Genomic DNA, 10,874 nt, shown 5'->3' with positions numbered 1-10,874 from the left:
GGGGGCTGCTACCTCCGGGACGTCCCCAACCCCCCCCCAGTGTTGTCCATTCCCTCTGGGCCACCCCCAGCGGCCGCCCCAAGGCCCCGGGGACAGGCTCGGACCTCCACGTGGGGCCACCAGCCGCCGCCGCTCCTCGCTCCCCTTCCATTTGACTCGATTTTCACCGCTTTCCTCCTTTTCCGAGCCCCGTTCCCACTCGCTTAGCAGGGATCTTATCCATTATCCGCCCATTTTCCAATTCGGCCGCCTCTCGCTTGCCGCAGCCACCGCGCGCATTGTGTTTCGAAGCCCGGTCGCCACTCTTTTTGCTCTCTTGTAGGTTCTTGCCCTCCTTGAGTGTGGAGCCATCGCTGTTTTCGCCGCCATCCCGAGCTTCTTTAGCTATTTGGGTTCTGAATACGCAAAGTTTTACCTCGTTTTACTTTTAGGTGCAGTTTCCTCCATTCCGTTATTAATGCACGGAGGAATATTACTCTTCTAGACACCGATTCGTGTCAATTTGTCCCGTATAAGCTACAAGGAAGCTCCTTATTTTTGTATTTTCTCCTCCTCGGGCATGAATTCCTTGTGTAAACGTTGGCAGCGAGACAAAGGAAGCGTCCGCGTCTGCTAGGCCAACAGAAACGGAAAGCTTATATAATATATATTTTTTAAGCGTCTTCCATTGGACTGGACCTGTCCTGACTATCAATAATACATGATCCGGGCTCTCTGCACCGAAACGCCGCTAATTGGCTAATTAAAAAGAGAAACGTGGCGAAGGAGCGAGCGGATCGCACACGGGAGACACCTCCTGTAGCGACGCCGAGGCCGAGCTTGCGCTAACGCGTTTTTGGTCAAACCAAGCCGGGGGTGAGCAAAGCTCTGGGGTCGTCTCGGGAGCCGAGAGGGTGATTTCCTAACCGGCTGCCTCTTATTACGTCTGTCTTGCCTCGCCTCGCAGTCTGTATTTTATTTTTTCTTTTTAATCATCTTTTTTCCCTCTTTTTCCCTTGCTTCTGAAAAGAAAGAATTATTCATTTCAAGGTGAAGATGCGCCATGGCGGCGGTGTCCTCGGGCGTTTGGCGGCTAGCGGTGCGCGAGAGCTGCTGCGGCTTTTGACTCCCACCCCCGGAGCAGACCGGCGGCGTAACCCGTGTGTTTTCCCGCTCTCCGCAGATCGTGGACGCCTTCTTCATCGGCCGCTACGTCCTCCTCGCCGTCCTCAGCCTGGTCTTTCTGGGAAGCCTCTTCCTGATCCTGGTTTACCACATCGCCGAGCCGGTGTATGCCAAACCGCTCCGTCCCGGCTAGCGGCATCCCCAGGGAGCAACCGCCGCGCAGAAGAGACAGGAAAGCTAAAACAGGGAGATGCCAAAGAGAAAAAGGGAGGCGAAATCCAAGATGCAGCCGGGTCTGCTTGAACGATGGGTCTTCAAAATTTGGGCTGGCTTTGGTTAATGGTCTCTCTGCCCCTTCCGACCTTCTAAATTATTTTTTAGCAACTGACGGATTTTTATTTTTTTCCTTTCGGTAGCAGGGTAAATCCTCGGGAAGAGGAAATCCCATATTCATGGCAATAAAACAGGAAGGCGAACGGGAGCCTCTCCTAAAGCTCAACACTTCTGTTTTTCGGAGCTCAGAGAGAGCCGGGGAGGCAAGCGAAGTGCGGTGCTCTGCGTGCTGCAAAGGTTTTTTTAACCTCTCTTTTTTCCGGGCCCAGGAGAAATAAAATCTGTGGACTTCTTTGTACTGCGCTTGATTTACTGAGCAGATCCACAAGGATTGGTTTGTTATCCTTCCTTTTTCCTGGAAGCTTAAGACTAATAAAACTCTCTAAGAACCCCCTGATTTAGCCTTTCTTTATTCTCCAGGAATGTCGTCTTTTGTAGCCCCATGGTGATGGTGTCACCGTAAAGCGCTGAAGGACCTTCTGCTTTTCCCGTGCCAGCCATGCTTTGGGGGAAATCTGCCCTCTCCGGCACGTGGGCGGAGATGGTTTGGGATCCCTTTGGCCGTCGGCTCTGTGATTGGCACAGCTCAGCCTTCGCGCTCTCCGGAGGAGCAAGCCGAGCGACCTTCATTCATTCAGTTGGGGATTGGAAACGGGGGCGTAATCCCCCTCCAAAATCAGAGGATCGGGAGCGCTGAGTGCTCTGTCGAGCCAAACTGGCTCGTTTTCTCCCAGCTTACCAATAACCCAAAGCTTTGGAGGGAGCGAAGGAAAAATATTCAAAATAACGCTGGACCGGGCATGTTAAAATCCACCCGGTATGATAACAGTAATTATATATTAGTTAATAATAAAGATATGTTAAGGTAATAGTTGTTCACCATCTTAAAAATCCCTCAAAACTGATTTTTTTGTTGTTCCCACAGGGACCAAGCGGCAGCCAGGCGCGGAGAAGAGTCGCTCGCGTTTCCGAGCCCCGTTGCGCCTTCAACGGTCGAGTCGGCAGCGGATCTTGCCGCGAGCTTAAAGCGACGTTCAGCCGCGCGGGAACAGGCCGGAGCTGCGTTCGGGGGTAATATCGCCAAAAGACCGAGGGCGAAAAATCTCATAGCTCGGTATTGATTTTTCTTTTTTCTTTCTTTTTTTTTCTTTTTTTCTTTTTTTTCCCTCATTTTAGAGCTTTGGCCTTTTTTCATTTTGAACTCGAGACACATTAAAGATGAATAAGCCGAAGCTCCCAAGCTTGAAAGCGGCGCTGCCCTGTAGAAAAAAAAACACCCAGCACCCAACCAGGGAAAAAGATAAGTATTCTTCAAAACCTGAACATTTTTGGAGCGTGTAAACGCTTCTCCTGAAGCTGTTTTCCGGAGGATTCGAACGATGGCGTTAAGGAACGCGCCGAGCGTTTAGGCAACGCGAGCGCGTCAGGTCTCTCGGCGATTTCCAAGTCCCACCCGGAACAAAATTCATCTTTAATTCAGCATCTTAGCAACATTTTGGCGTGCGCCACCAGCCTCACGGCTCGCTTCTGCCTGGAAATGCTGGAAAAGCATTCAGGGAATGGGGAAAAAAAATCCTAAAAGCTAGGATTTTGGGGGTTTTGCTAAAAATCACCAGAATGGGCTGGGAGCGAGCAGAAATCGCTTGTTTTTCTGGGGAACCAAACAAGCGAAGGAGTCAGAGCACACAGGGATTAATGCCACAAGGGTGGGAGCCCCTTTAATTAGCTGCTGCCTTTAATTAGTGCTGCCTTTAATTAGCCCATTGGGAGAAGCTGGGATGGAAACAGCCTCTTGGTTGGAGCAAAGCTGGGGAATTGCCCTGGATGCACCTGGGTTTTTCCTGGAAAGCAGGGGGGAAAAAAAAAACACCTCCCCGACCTCCTTCCCAACCAGGGTGCTGCCAAACGAGGATCTTCTCCCGATTTTCGTGAAATAAAGGCAAAGAAGAGGCCGCGACGGCTTTTCCCTGCCTCCCCGTCCGCCCTCCGACCTCAGAAATCTCGGCGACGGCAGCGTTTTTTTTATTTTGGCGCTCGGAGCGGTTTTTGCAAGCACCGTTTAAAAGCGGCGCCGGGGGCCGAGTCGCCTCGGACTTGCCAAAAGCGTGAGTCAGCCCCAGCCTAAAGAAATCCATCCTGGAAAAACTACGAGACGCTAAAAACCGGGATGGGAGGTGGGGGGGAAAAAAAAAAAAGAAAGGAAAAAAAACCGATTTGCTCGTGCAACGAGCTCCCGTGGGCCTCAAATCTCACAGGGTGTTTGCTTTAAAAGTGTATTTTGAGCCCTCATCTTCCTCATCTTCCTCTAAAAGAGGAAGATCTCGGCTTCCTATGGCGAAATGTTGGTTTTGGGGTTGTTTCCGGAGCCTCGGATGTGCTAACCCCCCCCCCCCCAGCTCCGTCGGCGTTTGCTACAACAGGATTTTCTCTCCCTAGGAAAAAAGGGGCAATTTGGGATTTTGGGCCTTCCCCCCTGCACATCTGGCCGCACATCTGGCCGGTCGTAAGCTCACGGGGTCCCGGGAGAGCTGGCGGAGACGAGCCGGGCACTCGCAGCAGCCGGATGGTACGGAAAGGAAAAAGAAAAAAAAAACGCCACTTTTTCCAGCAAGGGTGAGGCATTTTGGGGGGGAAAACAACTGAATGTGGGCTTAACGAAAAGCACAGATTCGGCGAGTGGCGCCATAAGCAGCTTCCCCCTCGCCGGCTCCCGAAAATCCCCAGCTGGAGGACGGCGGGAGCTCCGGCTTTGCCGACGCGACCTGCCCACGGAGGGGGGGGAAAAAAAACGCAAGAGCGGCAGCGCGGCCTGAGCACTGTTTTAATATTAAAAAAGAGGAAAAACCAAAGGACGGCGGCCGGGAACCAGCCCGGAAAACGGGGCTTCTCGCTGCTCTGACCGCGGCGGGATGGAGCCGTGTCCACTCCGGCGTCCGCTCTGGTGTCCTCTCCGGCATCCGGGGTGGCAGGCGAACGCTGCTGGCGTATCGCCGCCCTTGGGCTCCTCGCGGCTGGCGACGGAGGCGACGGGAACGTCAAAATTCGGCGAACCTGCGGGGGACAAGAGCGAGCGGCTGAGCCGGGCGGCCCACGCGACGGACGCTCCAAAGCCGGAGAGGCGGAAACGCCGGGAGCAGCCCAGCACCACGGGAAGCCACCGCCACCTGCCACACTGCCCGAAAAAACCCCGCCAGGATATTGCCGGCGACGGGAGCCGCTTGCTTCCCGCACCGGCGGGACGGCGCAAACCCGAAGCATCTTCCCGCAGCCCCTCCACCGGCAGCTGGAAAACCCGGACACCGGGCCCGAACTCACCRTAGCGGCAGGCCCGGAAAAATTTGCTCTTTTACCTGCAAACGCAACGGAGACATAACGGACCAAACTTTGGGAAGGGGGTGGGGGGGAAGCCGGGAGCTGCCCCGAAGCTCAGCATCCCGGAGAGGGGGGGCCCATCCAGATCGAAACTCCCGATGGGATTTAAGCGCCCATCTCTGGAGCGATAATCAACCGTTTGCTCCGGCGGCGTCCGAGTGAATGATTTTTTTTTAATCTCGGTGTTTGTGGTTTGATTATTTTCGGGATGAGGGGGGAAAAAAACACCGGCCATACTCACGCCGGGCTACTCGCCCGCCAGCGCTGACTCGGTCAGCTGCACGCTAGAGCTACAACGACACCAACGGCGGCGGCGGGCTCAACCCCCGGGAGCGCGCCGGCGCCGAAACCCACCGCCGCGGCGATGCCGGCGTTTTCCCCGGAGCCGCCRGCACCTACCCTCGCTTCCTCGGCACGCAGCCGCGCCAGCCGCGGATCTCCTTGAGYGCCAGGCGGGAGAGCAGCTGGGGGAGGAAGAGGAGGAGAGCTTCACAACCGCGTCGGTCCCCAAACCCGGCGGGCGCCGTTGCCGGCTCTTCCGAGCCCGTTTTGGGGCAGAAAGGAGGAAAAACAGAGGACGCACCAAGCAAGCGGAGACGTCGGCGGCGATCAGCATGTAGAAGACGTTGGTCCAACCGGTGGGCGAGATGAGGCCGGCCAGCAGCGGTCCCAACGCGGCACCTGCGCGGGATGACGCGTCAGGGGGGCGCCGGAGCGGGGATCCCGAAAACGGGCCGCCAGCGCCGTACGCACCTACGGAGCCRGTGCCGTCGATGATGGCGGTGACGGTGGCGAGGGCCCTGGCGTTGCCCTTGAGGCACTCGTGCGTTCCCTGGCGGAGCGGGCGAGGGGAGGCAAAGCCGTGTCGGCAGGGCTGGAGCGGCGGCGACGGCATCGCGCATCCGCCCCGGCGCCACCAAACGGCCGCTCTTACCAAATCCGCGGAGACCGCCGTGGTGATGAGGGCGTACGGTCCATTGACCAGCCCGCCGCACACRATCAGCATGGCTGCCGGCGGAGAGGAACGTCGTGCCGTCTCTTCCCACTCCCTTCGCTCCCCCCCACCCGGAAAAACCACCGCGCTTGCCCCCGGCGCTGCTTTGCCGTCCCCGACCTCCGAGCCGGAGGACYGAAGGCCGGTGGGAGAGGGGAAAGCGGGGAAGCGGGTCGCCCTTGCGCCGGTGGGAGCTCCTCACCCATGGAGACGCCGATGCCGTTGTGGCCGATGTAGTTGTACAGGAAGAGCTGGGAGGATTGAAGGAAAAGAGACSCGGATGAAGGAAAAGAGACCYGGATGAAGGAAAAGAGAYGCGGCCGCAGCGCAGATCCCYTTTCCAAAAGGGGAGCGTCAACCCGGAGCCGCCGGGGCAAGAGGATGAGGATCCGCTCGGGACCCCTCCACCGCCACCATATCCCCCATCCACGGTGGCATTCCAGCTCATGGGAAAACTTAGTTTTGGGAGTGTTTTGGGGGAGTTTTTTAGGGGGAAAAAAAGCGGGGCCGGAGCAGGCGAGCCGGCGGAGACGTTCCTGGCCACGGGACGCTCACCATGGGAGCGGCGGCGACCAGCATGGCGCAGCACGTGGTGGCCCGGCCGCCGGTGTAGTCGGAGACGAGGCCGGCGATGATCCCGCCTGCAGAGAGGATTGCAGCATCGGAAAAAAAGGCGGAAAAAGGCAGGAAGCCACGCGAGGACAGGCAACGCACCCACGATGCCGCCRGCGTCGAAGAGGGTCGACAGGTCGCCCGCCTCCTTGGCGCCGAAATGAGCTGCGGGGAGATGGAGCGGTGGGATGAGGAGGTGGCTTCCGGCGGGGGGCGGACCGGCCGCATCTCAGCGTCACCCCCCTCTGTCCCCCCCCCCCCCMAAAATACTCACCCACGTTCACGATGTAGAGGGGCAGCCAGTAGAGGAAGGTGTAGCTCACCAGCTTGGCGAAGAGCAGGCAGAGGGAAAACTCCACGACGCCCTAGGAGGACAGGAGAAGACATCAGCGGGAGGACAACCACCCACCATCTCCTCCACCAGGTGCTTTCCATCCCCTTTCTCCATCACCACAGCTTCCCGGCAGTGTTTGGACTGGGATACTGGGTGGCGGATGCTACTCACTGGTATCCGGAGCGCCCCGAGGAAGCTGATGGCTTCGGCCTCCTCGGCCRCTTCCTTGGGACTCTCCGAGCGGTCCAGGCTGGTGCGGCTGGTGGCGCTGAGCGGCCCATCATCTGGCAACGCCGCTTCGGCGTCCTTCTCCCCGGGCGCTGCCTGAAACGGGGACGGTCGGGCCGGCGTTTCCCGGGAGGAGCCGGCAGCATCCTCCGCGAGACCCGGAGGTGGCTGATTTCCACCGTCGGGACGTCGGCGAAATTTTCCGACTTACGTGGTGCAGAGGCGGACTGCAGCCGACGTCCTCGGGATCTGCAAGGAGAGAGGTGGCCCCGTGAGCKCTCGCTCCGGCAGCCATCCTTAAATCCTCTCCCAGCGCTCAGCTCCGGCGGTGTTTTTTTCCAGCAGCGAAACACCCCAGGAAAAACACCGAAGGGTCTCCCGGGTGGTTTTCCCGCACGATGGCGAGCATCGGCATGGCCGTGTCCGGGTGCCACTCACGTTCCACGAGGAAGAAGAAGCAGACRAGGCCCATGGCGGCGATGATGGCGCCGGGCACGATGAAGGAGAGACCCCAGGYGGACGACACCCACACTCCGGCGATGAGCGAGCCCAGGATGTTGCCCACGGAGGTGTGCGAATTCCAGACACCCATGATGAGCCCCCTCCTGGCGCGAGGCACCGGGGCCGCGCTTGAGTGGGGTGCCGCCGAGCCGCCCGACCTCGGCACCTCCGTCGGGAGCGGGGCGACCGATCCCCCCCCCCCTTTTCCCAGGCATCCCGAGGACTCACTTTCCCTTTCCGAACCAGTTGCCCACGCAGGCCACCACGGCAGGCCAACCCGTCGTCTGCACCAAGCCGTTGCAGATCTGGCGAAGAAAGCGAGGAGGGGAGGGAAAAACGGCGTGGCGCGGTGCCGACTCCATGTTTTTTCCCGCCCCATGGCCGATATGGGAGAGACTGAGCGATTTCACCCCAATCCGGACAGACCCGGAGCAAAACGCTTGGCTTTGGGGGGGTTTTCCGCCCCCTCCAGGAGGTGCCGGCACTGTGGCCACGCCAGGTGAATCACAGGGGGCAGGTGGCCGAGTTGGGACGGTTCCCGCAGCCGATATTTCCGCAGCCGACGTCCCCACGACCCATATTCCCGTGACCCATATTGCCGCAACCCGCATTCCCGTGGCCCAAATTCCCGCGGGCGGGTGCCGGCGTTTCCGGCTGTTGCCAAACGGGGCCGTGCTGACCCAGCTCAACCAGGCCAGCGCAATTAGGGATCTGAGGCAGTTTCGGCACCCACGCGCGACCGGCCCCAAGGTTCGGGATGGAGCCGGGGGGGGGGGGGTGTTTTTTTGCGCCGGAGCGGACCTTCCCGGCGGAAGGGGCCTCACCTGCATGACGATGAAGTACCAGAGCACGTGGATGTCCCAGAAGTAGCCGAGGCCRAAGAGCGCCGTGAAGACCCCGCTCAGCACCATCCCCCCCGACAGGTAGTACCGCAGYGGCAGCCGCTCCCCGAAAATCCCGCTGCGAGCCCAAGGGGAGGAAAAAAATTTTAAAATAAAAAGGAAAAAAAAAGCGGATTTACTGGATTTTATTCCCCCACCCCGAGCGGGAGCCCTGGGGCCGGCAGGGAGGGAAGCGACGGCGGGAAAAAAGGCCGGAGGCAGGCGGATTCGGGGCAGCGGACCTGATAAACATGCCRATGGCGTAGGCCACCAGGAAGGCGTTATCCAGGGCGCCGAAAAGCTCCTTGTAGTTATCCCCATCTGGAAGAAAAAAATTAAAAAGGACCTGGGAAAAAACAGCTCCATCGGGAAACGGCACCGGGGCGGCACAGGCTGGCGCTCGCCGCCCTTCGGTGGCTGAAAAAAGGGGGGGATTTTGGGGAAGGGGACACGACGGCGGCGCCCTACCGAAAGGCGCCCAGCTGCAGCCAGCGGTGCCGTTGGAGCCATTGCGGCGGTCGGAGGCGGCCGCCGAGCAGTTGAGGTGCAGCTGGCTCTGCGGAGAGAGCACAGCGGCCGCGCTGGGGACAGGGGACAACGGCGGGGTGTCGTCGTCATACCCCCGCCATCGCCGGATTTTAGGGACCCCCCCCCCCCCCCCACCACCACCACCACCACCCCTTGCTCTACCTTGACGATGCTGATGGGTTTGCGCGAGAGGTGGTAGCTGGTGTAGAACAGGAAGGTCAGCAGCAGCGTCAGGCCCCGGTAGCTGCGGGCAAGAGGCATCGGAACGGGCATCGGGATGGGCACCGGGGCGGCTTGCGGGGGCCCCCGGTCGAGCCCCGCCGGGAGCCGAAACTCGAAAGCTCCAAGCACTTCCCCCTCCCCAAAAAATCCCCCTCRTAACAGCATCGCGGAGCAACTCAGAACGGGGGGAAAAAAAAGCCCCGGAGGTCTCGGAGCAGAGTGCGGGAAAGCTCGCGTTGCCCCAATTCCGGTGGCGATGGAGAGCTGGGAGGATGGGGGTGAGTAAGGGGCGCGGGGAACGCGGCCGACCGAAAAAAAAAGGGAGGGGGGGGGAAAAAAGGTTGACTCAAGGAGCGGACGGAAAGACTGACGGCGGGACGGAAAGAGGAAGCCGGCGGCCGCTGGAGCGCCGAGTCGTTTGGCAACGGCGTCGCGTGAGGACGAGCTTCGAAAAACACCGGCTTTAAAAATATATATATATAAAAAAAAAAAAAAAAAAAAAATCAAGGTTGGGTTTGTCATCTTGTAGAACAGGATGCCCCGGGCTGCGGGAACGGGGCCAGCTGCGGGGCCACGTGGCACCGTCGAGCGTCCCCGAGCTGGTGGCACCGGCCCCGGTGGCCCCCGGTGGCCCCAGGCTCYGGCCAGGTGCCAGCGTCGCCGGTGGCTCCCCGCCAGGCCCCGGTGAAGGAGTCGCCAGGTGCTGGGTGTCCTGGCCAGGGACCGGTCCCAGGCAGGTGCCGGTGTCCCCAAGGCTGGTACTGGTGTCCCCGGTCCCTGGCCCAACACTGGTGTTCCTTGGTCCAGTGCCAGTGTCCCCAGTTCCTGCCCTAGTCCTGGTGTCCCCAGATCTGGTGCCCCTGGTCCCTGACCTGGTATCCCCTGGTCCGGTGCTGGTGTCCCCAAAGCTAGTGCCAACGTCCCCACTCCCAGTACCAGTGTCCCCAGCCCCTGGCCCAGTGCCCCCTGCTCCGGTCCCAGTCCCAGGCTTAGTGCCAGCGTTCCCTGGTCTGGTGCTGGTGTCCCCAGTCCCGGTGTCCCTTTGGCTGCTGTCCCCTGGCCCAGTGTCCCTGCTCCGGTACCGGTCCCAGGCTGGTGCTGGTGTCCCCAGCCCCTGGCCCAGTGCCAGCGTCCCCTGGTCCAGCGTCCCCAGTCCCTCTGCCGGCACCAGCATCCCCAGCTTGGAGCTGGTGTGCCCCGTCCGGTGTCCCCTGTCCCCATCCCAGTGTCCTGGGGCTGGTGCCCCCCCAGGACCCTCCTGGTCCCGGTCCCGGTGTCCCTGGGCTGGTGCCCCCCAGGGTCCCCTGTCCACGTTCCGGTGTCCCTTAACCCAGTGTCCCCGGGCTGGTGTCCCCCAGCACCCCCCCGTGTCCCGGTGTCTCCGGGCTGGTGCCCCCCAGGGTCCCCATGTCCTGGTGTCCCCAGGCTGGTGCCTCCCAGGCTCCCAGGGTCCCCTGTCCCCATCCCAGTGTCCCTTGATCCAATGTCCCTGGGCTGGTGCCCCCCTAGGACCCCCCCGGTCCCGGTGTCCCTGGGCTGGTGCCCCCCAGGGTCCTCATGTCCCGGGGGCCCCGGACTGGGGTCCCTCCCCAGGATCCCCCTGGTCCCCCCGGTCCTGATGTCCCAGGGCTGGTGCCCCCCAGGGTCCCCGCGTCCCGGTCCCGGTGTCGCCGGTCTGGTGCCCCCCAGGGTCCCCGCGTCCCGACCCCCCCGGCCCCGCTCACCGGCTGTCGCGGGGCAGAGCGCGGAGCAGGCGGATGCCGGG

At 60.6% G+C, this 10,874-nt stretch overlaps 1 protein-coding gene and 1 long non-coding RNA gene across 5 annotated transcripts; one reads left to right on the top strand and one right to left on the bottom strand.

The window, feature by feature from the left end:
• The first annotated feature begins 1,295 nt into the window (after positions 1 to 1,295).
• On the top strand, positions 1,296 to 4,158 carry LOC112967696. Of its 2 annotated transcripts, XR_003254084.1 has the most exons (5): positions 1,296 to 1,771; positions 1,858 to 2,254; positions 2,363 to 2,508; positions 2,614 to 3,542; positions 3,874 to 4,158. It is a non-coding gene; the product is annotated as an uncharacterized LOC112967696 (long non-coding RNA). The 2 variants fall into 2 exon arrangements; XR_003254083.1 differs by having other exon boundaries at positions 1,296 to 2,254.
• An 83-nt stretch (positions 4,159 to 4,241) lies between these two features.
• SLC37A2 (solute carrier family 37 member 2) lies at positions 4,242 to 10,868 on the bottom strand. 3 transcript variants are annotated; one of them, XM_026069110.1, is made up of 19 exons: positions 10,834 to 10,868; positions 9,050 to 9,131; positions 8,828 to 8,915; positions 8,602 to 8,680; positions 8,303 to 8,438; positions 7,707 to 7,783; positions 7,416 to 7,582; positions 7,189 to 7,226; positions 6,921 to 7,073; positions 6,690 to 6,780; positions 6,518 to 6,580; positions 6,359 to 6,444; positions 6,006 to 6,054; positions 5,744 to 5,817; positions 5,563 to 5,641; positions 5,393 to 5,490; positions 5,209 to 5,273; positions 5,051 to 5,099; positions 4,242 to 4,488 (listed from the first exon to the last, which is right to left on the bottom strand). In XM_026069110.1, the coding sequence occupies exons 4-18, from the start codon at positions 8,610 to 8,612 to the stop codon at positions 5,057 to 5,059; spliced, it is 1,230 nt and encodes a 409-aa protein (XP_025924895.1). In that variant the 5' UTR covers positions 8,613 to 8,680; positions 8,828 to 8,915; positions 9,050 to 9,131; positions 10,834 to 10,868; the 3' UTR covers positions 4,242 to 4,488; positions 5,051 to 5,056. The 3 variants fall into 3 exon arrangements, with proteins under 3 accessions (XP_025924895.1, XP_025924876.1, XP_025924885.1); XM_026069100.1 differs by lacking the exons at positions 5,051 to 5,099; positions 9,050 to 9,131; positions 10,834 to 10,868 and adding an exon at positions 4,753 to 4,787 and having other exon boundaries at positions 4,465 to 4,488; positions 8,828 to 8,835; XM_026069091.1 differs by lacking the exons at positions 5,051 to 5,099; positions 9,050 to 9,131; positions 10,834 to 10,868 and having other exon boundaries at positions 8,828 to 8,835.
• Positions 10,869 to 10,874: the final 6 nt, after the last annotated feature.

The sequence above is a fragment of the Apteryx rowi genome, unplaced genomic scaffold, assembly GCF_003343035.1.
Source record: "Apteryx rowi isolate R43461 unplaced genomic scaffold, aptRow1 scaffold_1053, whole genome shotgun sequence".
In the NCBI taxonomy this organism is placed as follows: domain Eukaryota; kingdom Metazoa; phylum Chordata; class Aves; order Apterygiformes; family Apterygidae; genus Apteryx; species Apteryx rowi.
The sequence above is the reverse complement of the archived record's forward strand: the minus strand, read 5'-3'. Positions and strand labels throughout refer to the sequence as shown.